A 23,864-nucleotide genomic window follows, 5' to 3' on the forward strand; every position below is an offset into this window, starting at 1 on the left:
TTTAACAATGTTACTATGCACTTACACGCAACCGATCGGTATTGGTCTATCAGCTTCTCAGCCGGTCGGTTTCGACAAGCCTCTTGTCGTTCGGTCTCGACAGTTGTTGAGCAGATTTAATGCACAAATAAATGTGATAACGACTACCGTTAAACAATTAAGGTTTGCATTAATGACCATTATGAGGTAAATTAATTTAGATTCCTTTAAACTCTATAAATAAGGGTTAGGTTTGAGGTAAAGTCATATTCAACTCAGACTACACTACGTCCTATTTGGACTTCAATATCTAACTGTAACAAACAGTTCATAAAACTACTCTTAACTTGAGCGTCGGAGTGTCTTTTGCAGGTACCTCCCCTCTTTTACAACCGAGCGGCCAATATTGAAGGTGACCGATCGGTCTAAACTGGAAGAGGACAAGCGAAGCGCACCAGTCGAAGGTTAGTGTCTCGGTCTTACAATTCACACTGAAACATTTTGGCGCCCACCGTGGAACCGAGAGCAAGCTGAAGACACCCAATGGTGACCACAAGAAATATGGGGGAGCATAGCACCAGAGATTTAATAAGAGAGTTACAAGCCCAGATTGAGGCACATGCGCAGACTATACAAGCGCAGGCGCATGCGCAGCAAGAGATGCGGCGGAGGCATGAGGAGGAGATGAGGGCGCTAAGGGCCGAACGAGAACCTCCCGAGCGGTCCGCCTCGAATCGAGAGAATGCTAATGAGGCAAGTCATAATCACGTCAACCCGAACGGTCGGGCTAGAAGGGAACCGACACACTTGCAGACCGCTCGGCCTACCAGTTTATTGCCCTTCATGGCGACCATCATGCAAACCCCAATGCCAGAAAAGACTCCTCCGTGTTGGATAAGTATGATGGTTCGGCTGATCCGGATAATCACTTAAGGACGTTCGGTAATGCAATGGCATTCTATACAGACAGCGACCCGGTCATGTGCAGAGCCTTCTCGTTATCACTTAAGGAAGAGGCATTGGAATGGTATAACACTCTTCCTCCCAACACAGTGGATTACTTCGCTACTGTGGAAAACCTCTTTAGGAGACAATACGCATCCAATCGGAAACAGGAGGTAACACCGGCGGATTTGGTAAATACTAAGCAGGAGAAAGGAGAAACTTTGAAGGCTTTTATGAAGAGGTATACTGAAACCGCACGACGGGTTAGAGAGATAGATCAATCTTTTATTATCAATAATTTTCCTTCGTGTATGAGACCAGAATATTTTGCGGAAAAATTGTATGCATGACCGCCAAAAACTATGGAGGAGCTACAGGAGCGACCAGCTGAGTTCATCCGTATGGAGGAAATGCGATTGTCACAACGGAAACGACAGCAAGAGGCTGATGTGGGCGGAAGTAGAAAGGACGACAAACGATCGTTCGACAATAACGATAAGAATAGGGAGTTTCCCCGGCCATTCAAGTTTCACCATTATACAACCCTCAATGCACCTAGGGCAAAAGTTCTCGAAGAAGCCCTTAGCGCAGAACTTCTCACACCCCGAAGGAAACCATCTCCAAGAAACGCAGATGAAAGGAAGAGTTGCTGGTACCATCAAAACCATGGACATACTACAGAAGACTGCATCACGTTAAAAAATGAAATAGAAAATCTTATTCGGGCGGGACATCTCCGTAGGTTTATAAAGGAAGCAAGATACAGCCTCCCCAAGGAAGGATATTCGCAAAGAAGTCCCGAGCGGGCAAATATGAAAGACGAGCGAGGGCGGGGCTATAGTTGCAGTGTCAGTCGTCATCGAGAACGGTCGGTTCGTGGATTTATCAACTAAGGAGAAACCTCCAAAACTCTATTAATGTCATGGTTAAATTTAGTTTCACTTGATTTAGACTTTTGTTATTGTCCTACGCTTTCATTATGGAATAAATAAGGCCAGGTACTTGGTGCCCAATCAATCGTTCCCAAACGTTGCTAAAGAAGTGCATATCCAGCAAAAAAAGTCTCTATAAAGAGTCTGAAGAAAAAGACCGAGCGGTAAATCCCGCTCGGCCGAGAGGTTAACCCTCTCGTCAAAATTGAGGATAAAGACCAAGAGGTAAATTCCTCTATAAAGATTTGAAGATCGAGCAGTAAATCCCACTCGGCGAAGAGGTAAATTCCTCTATAAAGATTTGAAGACCGAGAGGTAAATTCCACTCGGCGAAGAGGTAAATTCCTCTATAAAGATTTGAAGACCGAGAGGTAAATTCCACTCGGCGAAGAGGTAAATTCCTCTATAAAGATTTGAAGACCGCGGTAAATTCCACTCGGCGAAGGGGTAAATTCCTCTATAAAGATTTGAAGACCGAACGATAAATCCCACTCGGCGAAGAGGTAAATTCCTCTATAAAGAATTGCAGACCGAGCGGTAAAACCCGCTCGGCGAAGAGTACATGTAACGGGATCCTGCAAATCACAACCGAGAGGTAAATCCCTCTTGTCAAAGTTGAAAACAAAGACCGAGCGGTAAATCCCACTCGGTTGAGAGGTAAAACCCTCTCGTCAAAGTTGAAGACAAAGACTGAGAGGAAAATCTTTCTCAACCGAACGGTTTTTCCTCTCATCAACCGGGAAGCTCTTATAACAAGGACTGTCAAGTACGCAGTCAGATTCAATACATGAAATCGTTCTGCCTAAAAAGGATATAACGACTTGAAGCACACGGAGAACAATCTGTTCAATACAACGAGAACAATCTCCCTGAAACTCATAAGTCCTATAGTTAACAGTTCGACTAAAGCCGAACGATTAACTCGGACTTGGAGGGCTTATGTTACTATGCACTTGCATGCAACCGATCGGTATTGGTCTATCAGCTCCTCAGCCGGTCGGTCTCGGCAAACCTCTTGTCGTTCGGTCTCGACAGTTGTTGAGCAGATTTAATACGCAAATAAATGTGATAACGACTACCGTTAAACAATTAAGGTTTGCATTAATGACCATTAAGAGGTAAATTAATTTAGATTCCTTTAAACTCTATAAATAAGGGTTAGGTTTGAGGTAAAGTCAAATTCAACTCAGACTACAATACGTCCTATTTGGACTTCAATATCTAACTGTAACAAACAGTTCATAAAACCACTCTTAACTTGAGCGTCAGAGTGTTTTTTGCAGGTACCTCCCCTCTTTTACAACCGAGCGGCCAATATTGAAGGTGATCGATCGGTCTAAACTGGAAGAGGACAAGCGAAGCGCACCAGTCGAAGGTTAGTGTCTCGATCTTACAATTCACACCAAAACAAACAATAATAAAAATGAATCCACATCTTGACCAAGAGGAAGCAAATAAGATGTCATGAATGTGACTTGATAATTATTATAAGCACAATTATATGAAAACACGCAAAACTGGCAGACAGGATCAATTATACAATAAATATGACCTTCTTAGAAGAGGCTGGAAAAATGAAACGCGGTTCACATCATGGGTGGATCTATATTTCTTCAATGTTTGCTTTCCACTTTCACAGCAATTCCATAATAGTCTTCACTCTCAACAAATGCCTTCTAACGCCATCGTCCAATACAGCTCTTCTTCATCTCATGCAATTAACACATACGACGTATTTGTGAGCTTCCGTGGTGAAGACACGCGCAACAACTTTACTGGTTTTCTCTTTCAAGCTCTCCGCAGAAAAGGCATCCATGCCTTCAAAGATGATCAAGATTTAAAAAAAGGTGAATCCATTGCACCCGAGCTGCTGCAAGCCATTCAAGCCTCTCGACTTTTCATTATTGTCTTCTCAAACAACTATGCTTCCTCCATTTGGTGCTTGCGTGAACTGGCAGAGATTCGTAACTGCGCTCAAACTTCGGCAAGACGTGTTATACCTATATTTTATGATGTTGATCCTTCGGTGGTTCGCAAACAGAGTGGATGTTATGACATATCAGAACACGAATACAGATTCAGAGAAAATAAAGCCAAGATGGAGGAAGCTAAGAGATGGAGAGAAGCTCTCACGGAAGTGGCCAATCTCTCTGGTTGGGATATTCGAAATAAGTGAGTGATCCTCTCTCGTTTCAAGATCGATCACAAATATATATAATTATACAGTGAGTTATATAGCTTTGAATTTATTTAATACTTTCTAGTTCCTGCTGTTTTCTGAAATTCACTATCCCTTTCTAAACTAGAGTTGAGAGATGTTAAGAATTTAGGAAAATTTTAACAGAGTGGTTGATGTGTTGTTATTGGTATGACTTTCGAAGAGAGGTTTAGCAATGTAAGTATGACTTATAGAAGGTAATGTATGTTTGAGAAATATTAGTAAGCTAGAGAAGTTTTGGATGATAGAAAATAAGTCCAAATGTATAATTGTTTGATGAAATGAAAGTTAAAAAAGTCTTACGTTTACTTTGTCCTGTATATACTCTATTTTGTTGTGTTGTGTGATGTTTTGCCTTAATTTCATTTAAATTTTCAGGCCACAATATGCGCAGATAGAAGAAATTGTTGAAAGCATAACAAATATTTTGGGTCCCAAAATTTCAAGTCTTCCAAAGGACGAACTAGTTGGGATAGAGTCTCGGGTTCAAGAATTAAAAGATCTTCTGTGTTGTGGATCACTTAATGATGTTCGAGTCGTTGGAATTAGTGGGATGGGTGGCATAGGAAAGACAAGTCTTGCTTGGACTTTATACGAAAGAATTTGTCATCAATATGATTTTCATTGTTTTATTGACGATGTAAGCAAAATTTATCGAGATTCTAGTTCGTTAGGTCTACAAAAACAGTTAATTTCACAGTCTCTAAACGAAAAAAATCTAGAGATTTGCAATGGTTTTGAAGGAACATGTTTGGTGTGGTCTAGGCTACACAATGCCAGGGCACTTATAGTTCTTGACAATGTTGATCAAGTTGAACAACTGAGGATGTTTACAGGGAATAGAGACACTTTGTTACGTGAATGCTTAGGTGAAGGGAGCAAAATCATCATAATTTCTAGGGATGAACATATATTAAGAACGCATGGAGTGGATGATGTTTATCAAGTGCAGCCGTTGAGTTGGGAAAATGCTGTCCAGTTATTCTGTAGAAATGCTTTGAAAGTTAATTATATTTTGAGCGATTACGAAAAGTTGGCCCGTGATGTACTATCACATGCTCAAGGACATCCTTTGGCTATTGAAGTAATTGGTTCATCTTTGTTTGGCCGAAGTGTGTCTCAATGGAAAAGTGCATTGGCTAGACTAAAAGAAAATAAAAGTAAAAGTATTATGGATGTTTTACGTATAAGTTTTGATGAGCTGGATGAAGAAGACAAAGAAACATTTTTGGATATTGCTTGCTTCTACAATGGGTATGAAGAAATATACGTGAAGGAAATTCTAAGTTTCCGAGGATTTCATCCTGAATATGGCATGCAAGTTCTTGTTGATAAATCACTGATAACCAATAACTATGGGAGGATATATATGCATAGCTTGCTAATGGATTTGGGAAGGAGTATTGTTCGAGAAAAATCACCTAAGGAGCCCAGGAAGTGGAGCAGGTTGTGGGACTACCAAGATTTCCACAATGTTATGTTACACAATCAGGTTAAATTGATAGTTTGATTATAAAATCTTAGGATGCAACTTTTAGTATATGTATATACTTGAAAAAAAAATCTAGAAATTTGATCCTTTTGTGCAATGGTGTAGGAAATTGACAATCTTGAAGCCATAGTTGTAAAAAATGAAGAATGGATGTTTGGTAAAACAACAATGAAGGCAGATGGTCTGTCGAACATTAGACAGCTTAAGTTGCTTAAACTTGAGAACGTGAACTTTTCAGGAAGTCTCAATCATCTTTCGAATGAACTAGGATATCTTACTTGGAACAAATATCCTTTTAAATGTTTGCCTCCAAGTTTTCGGCCCGAAAAACTAGTTGAGTTAAAACTGAGATGGAGCAGTATTCAACGACTGTGGGAAGGCACAAAGGTAGTATACATTAACTAATTTTCCATTTCTATTTTTTAAAAACAACTTCTCTCTCTTTATATTTCCTTTTTCCTTTAACTAATTTCTGAAAAAGGAAATTAAAGAAAACTCAATTGTGTCATTACTGAATTTGTTTGCTTCTGTTCTGCAAATTGTTGTAGCTACTGCACAATTTGAAACGTTTGGATCTGTCTTACTCCAAAGATTTAATTGAGATGCCAGATGTTGGAGAGGCCCTAAATCTTGAAAGGGTAGATCTTGAAGGATGCATAAAGCTCCAAAAAATCAATCCATCGATCGGTCTTTTGAGAAGGCTTGCCATTTTGAATTTGAAAAACTGCAAAGAGTTAGTGAGCTTACCAAGGAGCATATTTGGCCTGAACTGTCTTGAATATCTAAGTATCTCTGGGTGTTCAAAACTTTATAACAATCAGTTATTAGATGAACCAAGGAATACAGAGTATTTGAAGAAGCTTTATTTAGTTGAAGCTCCTATTCATCTCCGATCAACACCCTCTTTCATAAAAGAAATGCTTTCGTGGCCTTCAGATTTGTTGTATTTGAGATCACAAAGTAGCTGTTTGTTGCCGTCCTCTCCCAGTCACCCTTGTTTGCGTGAACTCGATCTAAGCTTCTGTAACTTGGTTCAAATTCCTGATGCCATTGGAAAGCTACATTGCTTAGAGAAGCTAAATTTGAAGGGAAACAATTTTACTACACTTCCCAACCTCAAGGACCTTTTCAAACTGTATTATTTAAACTTACAGCATTGCAAGCGATTGAAATACTTGCCTGATCTCCCTTCACGAACACACTTGCCCTCAAAAGTGTACATGCTACCATTCCCATATTCACCTTCTATCCTTGGACGTTTAGTAGAGGACGATGAAGACAAGGCAGGATTAATCATCTTCAACTGCCCAGAATTAGTTGACAGGGAACGCTGCTCAAGCATGAGTATTTCATGGATGATACAAATTGTTCAGGTGTGCATACTCCTCCCTCCCTCTTCCCCTTCTTTTAATCTATTTATTATGAAAGAAAACAGCTACTAACGCATAACTCTGTGGTTGTAAAAGGCGAACCATCAATACGGGAGTCTTACATCCACCACAATTGGTCCAGATGTTGAAAGTATTATCCCTGGAAGTGAAATACCCGAGTGGTTCAACAATCAGTTTCAGAGCCGGTTAAATTTAATAGAGATTAATTCCTCTCCCGTCGAAAATGACAATGATTGGATTGGTGTTGTGTGCTGTGTAATATTCGGTAGAGGCAACGAAATGGAAATGAGATATCCAAGACCATATTATCCAAGACCAGATAATCCCATTAAAAAACCTCCACTCGATTTGAGAAGAGATCCAACCATGGAGCCGTCAGATCACATGTGGCTATTTTATTTCTCCCGGAAGCAGTTCATTGAACAACGTGATTGGCTTGGCTCGAGATTTATCATACCGGAGATGAAAAAATTCCGTTATGCTGTGTATGTCAAGAAATATGGGTATCGCTGGGTATATGAGCAAGATCTAATTCTGTGATAGGCACCCCATTTCTCTCTTCACAAGATACAGCATTGTCATTGAAAATTCTTATTGTCTTGCCTTACAAGATACATTATTCAGAATTACGTATCCTTTCTCCATATAATTTTTTTTTTCATTTGGATGAAAATAAATTTTCTCTATAATTTTTAATTTAAAACTTTTTATCATCGTAAATTTTAATTTAAAACATCATAAGATTTTTACTTCCGAACAAAAGATTTAGTATTTATCATTGTTCCACCTACATTACTAGAATAGTACGATCATCCACTTACATTACATGTAATTCTAGAAAACTCCAATAATGTATATTGATTAATATATGAAATTTAATTAATATTTCGCAAAAAAAAAATTGATGAAAATTTAATCAAAATAAATTTAGTGATGACACAAAATTAATATTATATACCCCATTCCACAAATAAGTAAAAAAAGAATACATGAAAGATTGTATAGGCTCTCAAAAGAAAATCAATGTTGTATAAGATAAGATAATTTGTTATTAAGATAATTTGTTATCGTGTGCGTGTGTGTATATATATATATATATACATATATATATATATATACATATATATATATATATATATGTATATATATGTATATATATATATATATATATGTATATTGGTATGTTGTTATGATTAAATTTAAAAATAATTGATTAAAAAAGTAAAAATAATGTTAATAAATTCGAAAAAAAAATTTAATATAATTTTAAAATTTAAGTAAAAAGATTTAACGGCTACATTAACAAAGAAAATAATTAAGCAATATTAGACATTAATTAACGTGGTAAAATGTCATACCTCATTAAAACGCACCTAAATACCCCTCTGCACGGACGTCAGGTGTCAAGCAACGAGGATCAGAAATCAGATAGTGGAATGCAGGTGTGAGCATAAGAGCGGATGCTCGTTTTGACGTGGGAAGAAAACTAATTTTTCTGGAACTTCCGTCTCACTATCTTCTGCATGCACCCTTCTTCCCAAAACTCTGAACTTCTCATTTCTCCTTCTTCTCACTAAAAACTCCCCTTTCTCTCTACCAAAAACTTACTCTTTCTTTACTCCGATCTCCATTCAGGCACCGTAGGAGCACTTCCGGCGTCCCAAGCTTTAGTTTGATCCGATTGATTTCAAATTCTGAGCGGGTAAGTTTTTCTTGTCTTTAACCGTTCGTTCTTGTAAACATGCAAACCAAGTTCTAGTTGCATGGGTCCTTAGTTTCATTCTGAACGAGTTTGGTCTGTTGTTTTATTTTGGTTCAAAGAGTCGTTGAGTGTTGAGGGTAGAAAGGATCGTAGTTCGGCGAACTGAGTTTTAGTCTGAAGGACGTACGTTCACGCTCTGAGGTAAGGGAAGCTTATTTAATTTAATTTGGTATGTTTCCTGTGCTGCATGATCGTTTGTTGAGTTGCTAAATTAAAGTGAAGTATGATTATTGTGATAATTGACTATATGATATATGACGGCTGCTATGTTCTGATGTATGAAATATATGAAACTTATGTGATATGGATTGTATGAAGTATGAAAGTTGATTATGATATGAGTGTATAAAGTTATGAAGTTATATGCTGAGAAATGAATTTGAATGTAAATGAATTCTGAACATGAACTTTTCCTATGATATTGTACGTTCGTCATTGAACGGTCCTTGACCGTTCGGTGTTTCTAGTAAACTTGTTTGGAATGAGATTCTTTCATTTGGAAAGAATCCTAGTCGAGGACGACCGTCTTCTTGTGATAATACTGTGCTTGAGCGTTCGGCCAAGCGTAGTTGCATCTGAGTATTCGGTGATAAACTTAAACCTTGTAAATATATGTATTTGTATATAGTAGTTATTCTTAAACACAATTCTGATAATATCTTATTTATTAATCTTTCTATTATAAATTTTAGTAGTGCTCGGTCTCACACCAAACTCTCGAAATGAGTGGTGCTCGGTCTTATACCAAGCGCTTGTACTCGTTTATAATTAATCAATCTTGATGAAATTACGTTCGTCCAACTTCAATAGAATTCCCTTTTACCGTGTTCGGTCATTTACTGGCATTGAGTTTCTGTATATGAATTATTCTAAGTATGGTTATTTAACGTCTTGACGTGTCTACATTCATCGTCTTCGGTCTAGAGCCTCGGTACTTGATATTCTTTGAGTGTTGGTTTGAGCTCTCGAGAGTCAGTTCATTTAACTAATTCATGTTGTAAGTAACGTTCGTCTTATATTATATAATTGTACTCGGTTTATTCCTAAATCTAACAGTAACTCTCTCGGTCTTATTCTATTCTGGAACGAGAGACCTCTCGGTCTCGTTCCTAGTGTTCATCCTCGTTCTGAGTGAGGACTGGACGATCGGTATTTGATGTTATTAGAATTGGTGATAAAGATGAAATTAAAATGATGGATAATAAAAGATGAAGAGTATATGAGATGGATGAAATGTTTTGAATTTTGAACGAGCGTTCCAGGGAGGAACGACTCATGAGTGAATAGTGGAATTGGTAAAGTATGATTGTGGTAATGCTAAGCTGTCGATTCATCCTGATGTTCCGTGAGTACTTGTCCTCACGTAGAGGAGGGTAGGTCATGTGTGGGAACGGCAGGAGGTTCTAGTCCTTAGGGGTACTTTGGACAGATAGGACTAACCTCGGGTGACAACTGATGAGAGTATTCTAGTTACTACATCACCCGGGTGCACGAACGTCGTAGCTACACAGATTTCATACAGTCCGGACAGTCAGTCTAGTAGTAGGCCTTGATTTGAGCGTGTATAGAAATGTATTTGATGTGTTTGAATATGAGAAATGTATGTTTATACTTGAATTAAATTACATAAGCTTACCCTGCATTTCCTATGTTGTCTTGTTTTGTACGTCCTTCTTTGTCATTGCAATGATCATCCGTGTGGATGTGAGCAGAAGGAGACGAGCTGTTGGAAGAGGCGCTGGAAGAAGAAAATTTGGTAGAAGTCGAAGTTAAGACCGAACAGTAGGACGTTCGGTCAGTAGAGTAGTTTTGTAATGAGGTGGTTTTTCATCTCTTTCTCATCTTTGTATGTATGACCGTTCGGTATTTGGCTTTTGTAAACCGTTCGGTCAGATTCGTACTTGCGTATTGATTATATATGGTAACTCTCGCTGTAAGGCCGTTCGGTCATACGCGTACGTTTTCTTAGTGTAAGACTGAACTGAAATATTATCAAATGTAATTATTCGATTATATGATTTATTGCTGTATTTTTGGGATGTTACATAAAACCTATTTTCGTATAGTTATTGGATTAGATAGGTGTATTGTTTATGTAAAATATTTAACATTTATCGCATTTTTAACATATAAAAATTTAAATAATAATTTTAATATATGAATATCTGTTCACGTAAACTCTTTATTTATTTTTTATATGTATCATAACTCCAGATTATTTTGTATCCATGTTTTAAGTCTAAGAAAACACGTTTAAATTGATGACATATTTAAAATGACTGGGGCCATTGGGCTAGCCCAGGTCGATTTTGGATCAAATAAAATAATTCAGAAAGGCTACTTCTTCCTGTACCTCCCTTTCTTCCTCCAGCAATCCATAAAAAAAATCAATAATTTAAATTTAACTCATTAATAATAATGTTTCAGTTCAATTTAATTTTCATTTTAATTCACCCTCGTTGTCACATTGGATGTTTCTTTGGTTGCAATGCGTTCATTCAAAACATGGATATTGACGTTAGAAGTGCATTGAAAAGTTAATTTCAGTTCCAAAGAGATAAACAAAGCACTTAAGACAATCGTTATACATATAATTATAATCATATATATACAACAAACATTCATAATGTAACTGCCAGAGCAGAAAGCAAGGGACTTTTATTACAAAATAAATATCGGAAGTTGGTATTAGAATTTATTTTCAGTGGATACCACGGAAAGTCCATGTAACTCAACATTTTTTATTCCATGAGGTGTTATATAAAGAATTGATGGCAATTATAACAAAAAAATATTAAAATAATAAAAATGATTTTTTTTATAAGTTATTCTTTTTTACTTAATGTATGATTTTTTTTTAATTTCATACTTAAATTCCTTATAATATTTCTCTCACGAGTTACGAATCATTATAATACGATTGGTAGTTTCTTTTTGCACTTTCCATGTGCTCTCCGTATTGGATGGTTAAAAGATCAAATTACTTAAATGAAAAACGACTTTTGGATTATATGATTTAGAAGACACTGTTGAATTAAATAATATGAGTTTTTTTTATATGAAAAAATAACTTCTAAATTATGCAATTCAAGAACTTGTTGTATAGGAAAAAGAGTTTGTACAATTCAAGACAAAAGAATTTTCAAGTTGTGCAATCTAAAAGTAAAAAAGTAAAAATAAAGAATTGAATTGTATAATTAAAAAAATATATTTTAAAATTGCTCCATAAAAAAGCTAAAAGTGATTTCTAGATAATTTAAAAATATTTTTACAAAAAGGTGACTTTCAAATAATTACATAATTTAAAATTTATTTTTAAAGACAAAGTAAATGAAATATATACGAAAGGGTCAGTGTCCTGGACTCCTCCTTTTAATAATGTATGAGAGAGAATTTTGGAGCTTTCAAACTTAAACTATTCTCACTATTAAAAAGTAAAGAATGTAGCATATGGAGACAACATAAAACGACATTATAAGTTTTAAGTGTCTGTGAACGTGAAAACTACGTGCAAAAATGAGAAGCATATTCTATAGGCACAACTCTTTCAATTAGTTTTTGTTTATTCCATAATGTAGGCTGTCATGGCGTGCCAACGCAGTTTTACGCCATGCATGATAGGGGTGCCAGCAAATCCCATCACAAGTTTATACTCACAGTCAAAATAATAATAAAATAATAATAATAAAATAATAATAAAATAATAATAATAATAATTTAGGGTTTGTTGTTTCCCGTTTTCAATTTCGGCCACCACCCAAGTGGGACAGATCCACCTTTCAATCATAACTTTCTTCTTTCCTCACTTTATATTTCATCAATCACTTTCTTTCATGTGTTTTCCTCTCCCTTATTAAATTTTCAACTCACATCTTCTTTCTACCTCTCTCAATTTTGTTTACAAAAAAACAATACAATTTATTTATATTTAAGTTGCTCAAATCATTTTTTTCTCATTTTTAAGATCTACAAAATAAGAATAAAAAATCAACTCATAATATTTGGATCTGATTTCACATTGAGAGGGGCCAATTCTTTTTTCTCTTTTTTCGTACATGTAAATTAACATATACATAAAATTATTATTTTTTTATTTTAATATATTTTATATAATTAGCACTCATAAAAGTTTAAAACATCTATTTTATACCTCAAAATATTTATTAAAGATTTATCACTCTAACGGCTTATTATCATATTGATTGTATATGAATATATATAATCTCATCCTTATCCTTGTACTTGTTCCACGACTCGTATCATTTTTAGTATGTATTTCCATTCTAAATTTTTAAATCACATTGAATTTATTATGTAATATAACAAAGTTATATTATTTTTCTTAAGACTTAGTTTCATAACTTATTTATTTAAGACACGTATTATATCATTTTTTTTGTATTTATTTCATTTTTATTCAATTGTTATTTGATATTTTATTTGATTTTTATACAATTTTAATTTTTGTTTTGATACTAGATAAAACAAAATGTATATTTGATAATATTAAATACTTGGTAATATATCTTATTTTTTTATTGTAAATTTTATTTTTTATAAAAAAATAATTAATATTTAAAATAATAAAGAAACGGGAAAATTTAATAATCTTTATATTTGAGAACGAAGATTATGATGAATTTATATTTCAAGATAAAAAAAATAATCAAAGGCGCATTCTCCTACCTAGTTGACAATCACAAATACATTTTGATAATTAAAATCAGCAATCAAATTTAGTAAATAAAAAATAAAAGATATACTATAAAAATATAGATACCGAAAAACAGTGTGGTGTGTTAATGATTCTTTCCCTCTTTTGGACTTTGGTCTCCATTTGAAAACAAATTATAAAGTGGGATACTTGTCACACATAGAAAGCTAATCAAATGAAGAATCGTATAGAACGATAACGTTTTCCTTTTTGGTAAAAGAACAAAATCATGGCTCAATAAAAGGTTCTGTAACAACATTTTCAACCTTGTGTTTAAGGTCACACTACATTAAGGATGGGAAACAAAATAATAGGTTCAAACGTAATTGACTTCTTGCATCTTAGTGTCTATCCAAATGTTGTCCAAATCTTTATTGTTAAAAGTATTTTTAGCTTAATTAAGAAATTTTTAGTGATCTTCATTCAAACAAAACACACAATTAAGTATGATCTAATGGAAATCACGATTATATAAAAATTTCTTAAAAAAAACAATATCATACACAAAATTTAAAGTGTATATAAAAATGAATGTTTAAAATAAGAAATAGTTAAATTTTTTAATCATCAAATTTATTTATAAATATACCTTATTTATGTTTTTTTATGCGTTGTTTTTTATATATTGAAAGAGATAAACAATATATCTTAAAACTTATGCGTGCGTGTGTATATATATATATATATATATATATATGTATGTATACATATATATAATATTTTCAAGAAATAGTGAAGTTTTATAAGTTATTTTGTTCATAAGTAAGTAGTTTGTATATTCACATAATATCTATTTTATTAAATCTTTCTTCGAGGCAATGTTCATATTGTTACACCTTTCATGTCAATATACCTTTTTTGGAATATGTCATTTTCATTGTCAATAGTTTGCTGAGTTAATTAAATTCAACTCATAGTAGTTTAACGATAGTTTTTGATCCTTTGATGTTTAAGGAAACTCTTTTGTAGAATAATTAAAAGTAGCTTCTAAATGGACTAATATGTTTAATGAGGATGAGTCGATTCAAAGTATAAGGAAACTTATTAGGAGTGACAAAAAAAAAAGCTAATATTAAATCCTTCAAAGCAATCACATCTAAAAATAAAATTTCTGTTTTGAATTGAGAGAATTGACTATTGATAAATTTTATAATGTAATGAGAAATTTGCCTTTTTTCTAATATATGAAGTTCAAAGTATGAAATAATTTTCACACAGTGAATCATGAGTTTTTTTTTTCAATAATAGTTTTCTTATGTACTATAAGTACGATGTAATTTTATTAGGGTTTGGTGTGGTCCTTGATGTTTTCTTTTCTTTATCTTTCTTAATTTTTATTTTATTAATAAAAATGACAATGGTGTCTAGCATGAAGTTATTTAATAAATCAATATAAAAGTTTTAATAATCTTTGTACTTACCCTTCGACCATATCAACCTTGATATCATCCTAGGATAGTTTAGTACATAACATACTATATGTTACTTGTTGAGGCTTATATGTTGCCTACCAAGATTATGTCACTTATCGAGGTCTATATGCTATCTACCAAGACTTGTATACCGCTTGGCGAGACCTATATACTGCCTATCGAGAGTTATATGTCGCTTGCCTAGGCCTATATGATGTCTATTGAGGATCATATGCAGCTTGTCGAGGTCTATATGTTGCATATGGAGGCTTGTATGCCGCTTGTTGGGGATTATATGCTACACTAATTGTTATATTGACTTATCTTTTTTGTTTTATTATAAATTTTGTCATCATCAAAAGCTACATATTGTCATGCTTATATAATCAATTCTTCCGCGCTTAATACTAATTAATCTTATGGGTCATGGTACTAGTAGATGACTTTACTGGTTATGCCTCATTAGACAACTTGTTAGGTGTGGTGACAAGGGTTATGTGACATTGATTTTGCATAATGTTATAAAAGTGCATGTGAGGAAGAAGTGGTCAAACAAGCTTGTTCATACTCTTGAATTTCAAATTTCAAATGGATTAGTAAATTGATTTATCTAGGAAACAAGTATGTATAATACATTATATGACATTTAATGGATCCCAATTACTTTCTTTATTTTGACAAAACCTTAATGTTGATGCAAAGTCATAATGTCTTATAATAGTTATCTTTAATAAACTAAATAACTTCACCTAGTTCAATGTTTTGAAAAGTATACAAAAATTTGTGATACTTTAGAAGTGTTACTTGTGAGTATTCAAAGAGATACAAAATTTCTTATTCATCTTATATAAATAGTTTAATTAGAAAAAAAAATTCTTAAATCTTCGGAAATGTATAAAATTTTGCATAAATTATGAACTAAAGAATACTTGTTGTATAGAGAAACAAGTAAAAAAATAATATTTGAATTAAAACCACTAAAACTCTGGAAGTAATGGTTAAAAAATACTTAATCTTTCTGAGGTATTGAAACTTGGTCATGATATCAAAATCTAGATAACTTTTAATCATTAAGATAAACTAGGTGTCATTTCTTCTATCTTTGATCTATTTTTTTAAAATATTTTAAAACTGTAACATCCCAAAAATACAGTCTAAAACTATATAATAGAATAATCACATTAAATAATATTACAGACAAGTCTTACATTAAAAGAGAACGTACCTTTGTGGTCGAACGACCTTACAGAAAAACAAGAAAAACTAAAACCGAACAACATAAGCAATTCCCGACCGAACGGTTTACAAAATACTATACCGAACGGTCCTACCAAAAGCAAGGGAAAAGGTGATCGAGCGATCACCTTACTATCAGACTATGCTACGGACCGAACGGTTCTACTGTTCGGTCTTAACTTCTACTTCTACTAAGTTTTCTTCTTCCAGCGCCTCTTCCAGCAGCTCGTCTCTTTCTGCTGACATCCACATGGATGATCATTGCAACAGAAGGACAACCGAACATACAAAACAGACAAGACAGGAAACATAGGGTAAGCTTATGTAATTTAATTCATGTATAAACATATATTTCACACAATCAACCAAACAAGATAACTCATCATTCGTTCATGAAAAGCCTAATACTAGACTGACTGTTCGGACTGTATGAAATCTGTGTAGCTACGACGTTCGTGCACCCGGGTGATGTAGTAACTGGGATGCCCTCAATAGCTACCACCCGAGGTTAGTCCTATCTGTCCAAATTAACTATAAGGACTAGGACCTCCTGCCGTTCCCACACATGACTTACCCTCTCTACGTGAGGACGAGTAATTACGGAACATCAGGATGAACCACCAACTTAGCATGCCCACATTCATACTTTACCAAATTCCAATATCCATTCATTAGTTATTCCTCCCCGGAACGCTCGTCCATAATTCAAAATATTCCATCCATATCATATTTTATTCATCTTTCATTATTAATCATCTCAATTTCACCCTTCGTACTAATATTATTAGGGACACCAAATATCGAACGTTCAACCCTAACTCAGAACGAGACCGAACACTTGGAGCGAGACCAAGAGGTCTCCAGTTCCAGAATAGATTAAGACCGAGAGGGTTACTATCGGGTTGAGAAAGAAACCGAGTACAATCATATATCGCAAGAACGAATAAAACGAATGTTACTTACAAAATGAGCCAATTAAATGAACTGACTCTTGAGAGTTCAAGCCGAACACCGAAAAGACCATGCCAAGTACTGAGACTCTAGGCCGGAAACAATGGATACAGACACATGAAGACATTCAAAGAATAATACTTAGAAGCATTCACATGAAAAAACCAAACGCTTATAAATACTTAGCTTATTTGAGTTTAACATCAAGAAAACCGAATGTTAGTCAATGACCGAGCAAGGTAGAGAGAACTCTATTGAATTTGGACGAACGCTATTTTCATCAAGATAGATTATAGAAAAGAGAATGAGCGCTTGGTGTAAGACCCAGCACTAAATGGTACGAGTGCTTGGTGAAAGACCTAGCTCTAAATCGTAGGAGCGTTTGGTGAAAGACCTAGCATTAAATAGTACGAGTGCTTGTAATATAAAATATTATCTGATTAATATTCAAGAATGAACGACTATACTACTACCTATGGAAATACTTAAATTTATATCAAAATGCCAAGAAAAGAATATTCTCAGTGGAAAGCCTGTACACAAACTGTACTAGACGAAGACGCTCGTCCTCAACATAAATTCCTTCCAAATGAAAGAATCCAGTTCTAAACAAGTCCCAGAGAAAAACTGAACGGTTAAAGACCATTCAGTAACGAACGTACATTATCATAGGGAATTTCATACTTAGAATTATTTATCTCAACTCATTTCTCAACATTTATCTTCATAATTTCATACATTCATATCATAGTAAATTTCCATACTTCATACAATCAAAACATAGCAACAATCATATTTCATATTAATTCAGTCAATTCAAGGAACGTACATGCAATACAAGCAACATACAATTAAATTATATAAGCTTCCCTTACCTCTGAGCGTGACCGGACGTTCACAGAGGCAGAAATACAATTCACACCACTACAAGTTCTTCTACCCTTAATGCTCGATAATTTCCCAACTAAACCAAACAAAAGATCAAAAATGGTTCAGAACGAGATTATGAACTCATGCAACCAGAATCTTGGTTCGCATGTGCCAGCAAACGAATGACTAAAGGAGAAGAAGAACTTACCAGTTCAGAACCCAAAACCGATCGGCTCAAACTGAAGCTCTTGACACCGGAGGAGTAACAACAGTGCCTGAATGGTGATCGGAGAAGAGAAAGGGTGAGACTTGGTAGAGAGAAGGAAGAGTTTTTAGAGAGAAGGAGGAGAAAATGAGATTTTTCAGAATCTGGGGAAGAAGGGTGCATGCAGTGAGTGGCGTGGATTTCTGAAAAAATCAAAGTTTTTCTTCCAACGTAAAAAACGGACGTCCGCTCAGCTGCTAACACCTGTCGTCCACCATCTGAATGTCAAGCCCCCCTCTTGACACGTGAACTCCACTAAGACGAACCCTGAATGGATTTTTAATACGAACCCTAAATAGATTTTTAATGGTTATGACAAAAACTTACTTTTATATTTAAACATTTTAAAAAATCGTAAGAAATGTAAAGAATACAATTCAACCATTTTATTATATATATATATATATATATATATATATATATATATATATTAACAAATGTTTAAAAATTGTAAATTTTTTGTGTTCAACTAATATATAAGTATTACTATTTAGTTTAAGACTTTTTCTTCATTAATTTATTTTATTTAATGCATATTGTCATCTTTAACAATCTTTTGTTTATGCAACTAATTATATTTATTTAAGCAACATTTAATGATTTATTATATTTTTTTAATAGCCTTATAAATAACTCCAAGTTCACTTTAATTTCAAACTTATAATAAATAATCAATATTTTAATACAAAATTATTTTTAGACTTAGAGTTATTTTAAATTTATGAGTAATCTAAATTTTAATACAAAATTATTTTTGACTACCAATAATTTTCTCAAAAACTATTAAAATATAATTATATATATATATGATAAATTAAAATAAAAAACTAAAAAAGGTCTTTAAAAAATTAAAATAGTCTCACTATAAATATACTTAAAATTATTATCATTTACACTTTGAATTATAAAATGAATAGTTAAGAATAACAAAATAAAAGAAATAAGTTAAAATAGTAATTATTTGAATTAAAAAAAATTACAAAATTGCAAGAAATAATTACAAAATTTATAAATGATTTGATTGGTATAAAAAATTAAAATCAATATTGACTTAATAATTTATTAAATGAACAAAAGTATCTTTATATTAAAAATGAAATAGAAATAAGTCTCATACTTTACGAGACCAAATAAAACAATACAATTACTTCAAACTGTTTTACGAATTTTTTTTCCCAATCTTTTATTTACAAACTCTTTGATTAAGCCTCAACAATCTACACAAATTTATTATTTTCATTCTTATATTGCAAAATACTTTTTTATATTTATTGAATCACAAATTTATTTTCACAAAAGATGTAAACAGGCATCATAATTAATTATTATATATATTGAAGGACAATAGTCTCCCATGGTCTATTACAAAGAACCTACGATAAATTGAGGATTTGCTTTCTCAACTTTATAGTATAAAAAATATAATAATTATAGTAATAATAGTAATAAATAAATAAAGTAATCACAATAAAATTAAACAAAATATGTTTTTCTTCAATTATCTTCAATCCAATATTCTTTATTTTTTCCTTATTTCTTCTCTTATTTTTCATTCATTTCTTTCTATTTTTTTTTTCTCTTTCCAATGGAGCATTATGCTAACTGGCTCAAAGATTTTACAAGATATTATTTTTTTTCTTTAGAAAGGAAAAAAACTGAAAGTGAGATGTAAAAGTAAAAATAAAAATAAAAATGGAAATCCGTCGACTAATGGCTCCATATTCTAATTAATTATATTAATTTTTTTTCCGTTTTTTTTTCAAACACCACCGCTTAACATTTTTCCTTATATATTCATTCCCACACACCTCACACAATTAGACACAGATTCACATTTTCGGCGTTGAAAACTCGACACTCTCTCCATCTTTCTTCCTTCTCTTACCTTTCCTCTCCAATGGCTGACCCTTCTCCCAAACCCGTTCCTCTGCTGAAGGACGAGCTCGACATCGTGATCCCCACGATCCGAAACCTCGACTTCCTCGAGATGTGGCGGCCATTCTTCGAGCAGTACCACCTCATCATCGTTCAGGATGGTGATCCCAATAAGACCATCAAAGTCCCCGAAGGCTTTGACTACGAGCTCTACAATCGCAACGATATCAACAGGATCTTGGGCCCCAAGGCCAATTGCATCTCCTTCAAGGACTCTGCTTGTCGCTGCTTCGGCTACATGGTCTCCAAGAAGAAGTACATCTACACCATCGACGACGATTGCTTCGTAATTATAACCTACCCATCTCCGGATCTTTTGATTCTTATACTTTCTTTGCCTGTGAAACGTGAATTTGAGTTAAAGTTGTGTGCTTGCTTGTGGGTTTTCTGATGGGTTGGGAATTATGCTTCTTGATTTAGTTTTATAGTGGATTTCTTTAAGTTGGTTTTTAATTTTGGACTTGAAAGAATGTGGGTTTGACTTAAAGTTGAAAGCTTGTGGTGGATTTTCTGATGGGTCGGGAATTCTGCTTCCTGAGATTTTGTGCCTTTTGACTTGGAAAATTGTGGGTTTGGGAATAAGTTGGGGCTTGCATTCGCGTTTTCTGAAGGTATGGGGATTCTTAACGTCTTTTCCTTTTGCTGTGGATGTTGTTTCCTATTCTTACGGTTGATTGATTTCAGTTATTTGGTTTTTTAGTGCGTTCTTAACGAGGGTTTGGTGGGGTTTTGAAACGGGGCTAGATCTAAGTACGGATTTGATCTGTTGACTAAATGGTTGTTGTTTTTCCATTTGTTTTAAGCATTCGTGATTTGTTATTAGTTTGTGTATGTGTGTGCATGTGGCATTTACGATCTGTTGTTTTCAATTGTTGTTAGAGGTTCCTTATTTGGTTGTTCTCTCGTTTGAGACTGGGGTGTGTTCGGATCTAGAATGACTGATTCTTGAAAATTGGTATGATTCTATGAGAATAGTTTACTTGGATTTGGGTGAATAGGATTTCATTTGAATCAATAAGCTCTTTTTACCCGTTTTAATTGTTATAATGTTTCGAGTGTTTTTGGATAGTAATGATGGTTTCGAATGGAAATATTTTAAGTGATGGATTATTTGAGGCTGGAAATCACTCGAATTTGATCTGAAATTGATTTTCCTTTGAATTGATGATCTTTTTATTTATTTATTTACCCATTTTATCTATTTTATTTTATTTTTAATTAATGCAATAGAGTGAATTTATTTGGTCGTTATAACTCCAATTAAATAGTCGGGTTTTTTATATGACATTTTTGTAACTTAAAAATTGATTTTTAAGCGAATACAACTAGATCTACAAACTGTTGTCATTAGTTTGTGTTTTTGTTAATGACTATGGGGCAAAGAATAATGTGAACAAATGTGGAAATATTTCCCTCCTGATATTTTTGAATCATTTCAACCCTAATTATCCATTCTTTTTTCTTTTACCTTTTTTGTTGGCATTGGGAGACAGAATGATTGCCATTCAAATTGAGGGTGGATCTTCTTGTCTTATTGTCTCTGTTTCCTTTTTCTATGAATCTGAATTTCAAACAAGGATTGAAACCTTGACTCTTGTTTGGTTACTGCTGTCAGTAAAGCCTTTGACTGTCTTTGGTCCAGGAATGTACTATGTTCAATACAACTTGTAGCCATTTTTTTTCTGAGTATCTCCTATTTTCATGTGTAGGTTGCTAAGGACCCTTCTGGAAAAGATATCAATGCACTCGAACAGCACATTAAGAATCTGCTATGTCCAGCCACTCCATTTTTCTTCAACACCCTTTATGATCCTTATAGAGAAGGTGCTGATTTCGTCCGTGGATACCCTTTCAGTCTTCGTGAGGGTGCCCCCACTGCTGTTTCTCACGGTCTCTGGCTCAACATACCTGATTATGATGCACCAACACAGCTTGTCAAACCCCGAGAGAGGAACACCAGGTACCTGCTACACCATTTTGCAGTTCAGTTTTGATACATGGAACAATTTTAAATCATAGGACAATGTACAAAATTCATGCTGTTCATGCATTGCTATCAAGTTCATACTTAGATGTTAATGGCCTAGCTAAATTAGTGAGTGTATATTTCAGGTATGTTGATGCTGTTCTTACCATTCCTAAAGGAACATTGTTCCCTATGTGTGGTATGAATCTGGCCTTCGATCGTGAGCTGATTGGACCTGCAATGTACTTTGGACTCATGGGAGATGGTCAACCTATCGGACGATACGATGATATGTGGGCTGGTTGGTGTGTTAAGGTATACCAGTCACTAGTCCTTTTTTCTGTTATCAACCCTGAATCAATGAGACAAAGGTTACGAACGTGCTATCGCCAATGTGACAATGTTATATGAATTAGAACAGTGTCGTACATATGTCAGAAAACGATTTCTAGCTATATTAAGCACATTTGTTTGAACTGTTGCATGGAATTGCAGGTTATCTGTGACCATTTGGGGTTGGGAGTGAAGACGGGGCTTCCATACATATGGCACAGCAAAGCAAGCAACCCATTTGTGAATCTGAAAAAGGAGTACAAAGGCATCTTCTGGCAAGAAGAGATCATTCCCTTTTTCCAAAGTGCCACCCTCCCAAAAGACTGCACCTCTGTCCAAAAATGCTACATTGAACTTTCGAAGCAAGTGAAAGAGAAGCTTGGTGCCGTTGATCCCTACTTCAACAAGCTTGCAGATGCCATGGTCACTTGGATTGAAGCTTGGGATGAGCTTAACAACAACACCTCTGAACAAACTTCTTCAAAGCAAGCCAATGGGGCTGCCAAGTGATCCAATCTAATACCCTTTTAAACTTGCGGACTTTTCTTTTCATTGGAGTAGTTTCTTCCTTGTCAGCTTTCGCTCATTATCATTTTTTTTATAATGCAAGATTATATACAACTTTATTGATATTCATGTCACCATTATTACTATTTATATATTATTATATTATTATTATTATTCTTATGGTTTTAGCAGTTCTTGTGATTTTCTATGTTTAGTATTTTATTTTCTAATTGGAATTTATTAAGTTTCATGAGTTTTCATCTTGCAAGTGCCAGCTTTGTGTACTGCCGACAGATCTCATCTGTGAATTCTGATGCGATCTGTTCATTTTATAATTAAAAATAAGTAGCTTCAAAAGGTTTAAGATTATTTTATTTCTGACCTAATTTGTTTAGCTTATTTTGAACATAGGGTGCATGTTATGGTTCATCTTTTTGAAAAATCAAACACAATCCCCAATTTCTTAAGAAGCCAAAACATTTTTATAATTATCTAATTTCCTATATATTGCTTATCAACTTTTTCTTTAGTGCAGAATTTAAGTTTTTTCTTGAATAAAGAGAGTCTTTATTTTCAAAGTAACGTGTTGAAACTTGAAAACTGGCCTTATTTGAGTGGTCTGAAAGAACATTAACCTGTCTAAAACTTTAGTTTTTGGTTGGGGCCACGAATATCAGATGTCATATGAACTTTTAGTTTCCTAATTACCAAGCATTCTCCATATTACAAGAATGTTTCCAAATTTTACTGTAATGTATAAATAAAGTTAATTTCGATTTGAAAATAAAAAATTAAATTATTAAAGCCAGCACGTAAAGTTTAAAATTGTAAAATTTAATTCAAATTATTATTTATTTAACATAGTATAATAATATAATTCTGAAATTCAAGATATCTAAAATAGGAAAATGAAAAGAGAATAATTTTAGAAAACGTTACCGTTGAAACAATATGAT

The 23,864-nt window shown here is 33.9% G+C and overlaps 2 protein-coding genes across 2 annotated transcripts; both read left to right on the forward strand.

Moving 5' to 3' along the window:
• Positions 1-3,446: 3,446 nt before the first annotated feature.
• Positions 3,447-7,722, forward strand: LOC124831172 (disease resistance protein Roq1-like). Its single transcript, XM_047305078.2, has 5 exons — positions 3,447-4,028; positions 4,453-5,566; positions 5,672-5,953; positions 6,115-6,939; positions 7,033-7,722. Exons 1-5 carry the CDS (start codon positions 3,526-3,528, stop codon positions 7,495-7,497), a joined length of 3,189 nt encoding a protein of 1,062 aa, XP_047161034.2. The 5' UTR covers positions 3,447-3,525; the 3' UTR covers positions 7,498-7,722.
• A 12,253-nt stretch (positions 7,723-19,975) lies between these two features.
• LOC124831173 (putative UDP-arabinopyranose mutase 1) lies at positions 19,976-23,082 on the forward strand. Its single transcript, XM_047305079.2, has 4 exons — positions 19,976-20,388; positions 21,812-22,062; positions 22,215-22,383; positions 22,564-23,082. Exons 1-4 carry the CDS (start codon positions 20,065-20,067, stop codon positions 22,909-22,911), a joined length of 1,092 nt encoding a protein of 363 aa, XP_047161035.1. The 5' UTR covers positions 19,976-20,064; the 3' UTR covers positions 22,912-23,082.
• The last annotated feature ends 782 nt before the right edge of the window (positions 23,083-23,864 follow it).

The sequence above is a fragment of the Vigna umbellata genome, chromosome 3, assembly GCF_029865625.1.
Source record: "Vigna umbellata cultivar VRB3 chromosome 3, Vumbellata_1.0, whole genome shotgun sequence".
In the NCBI taxonomy this organism is placed as follows: domain Eukaryota; kingdom Viridiplantae; phylum Streptophyta; class Magnoliopsida; order Fabales; family Fabaceae; genus Vigna; species Vigna umbellata.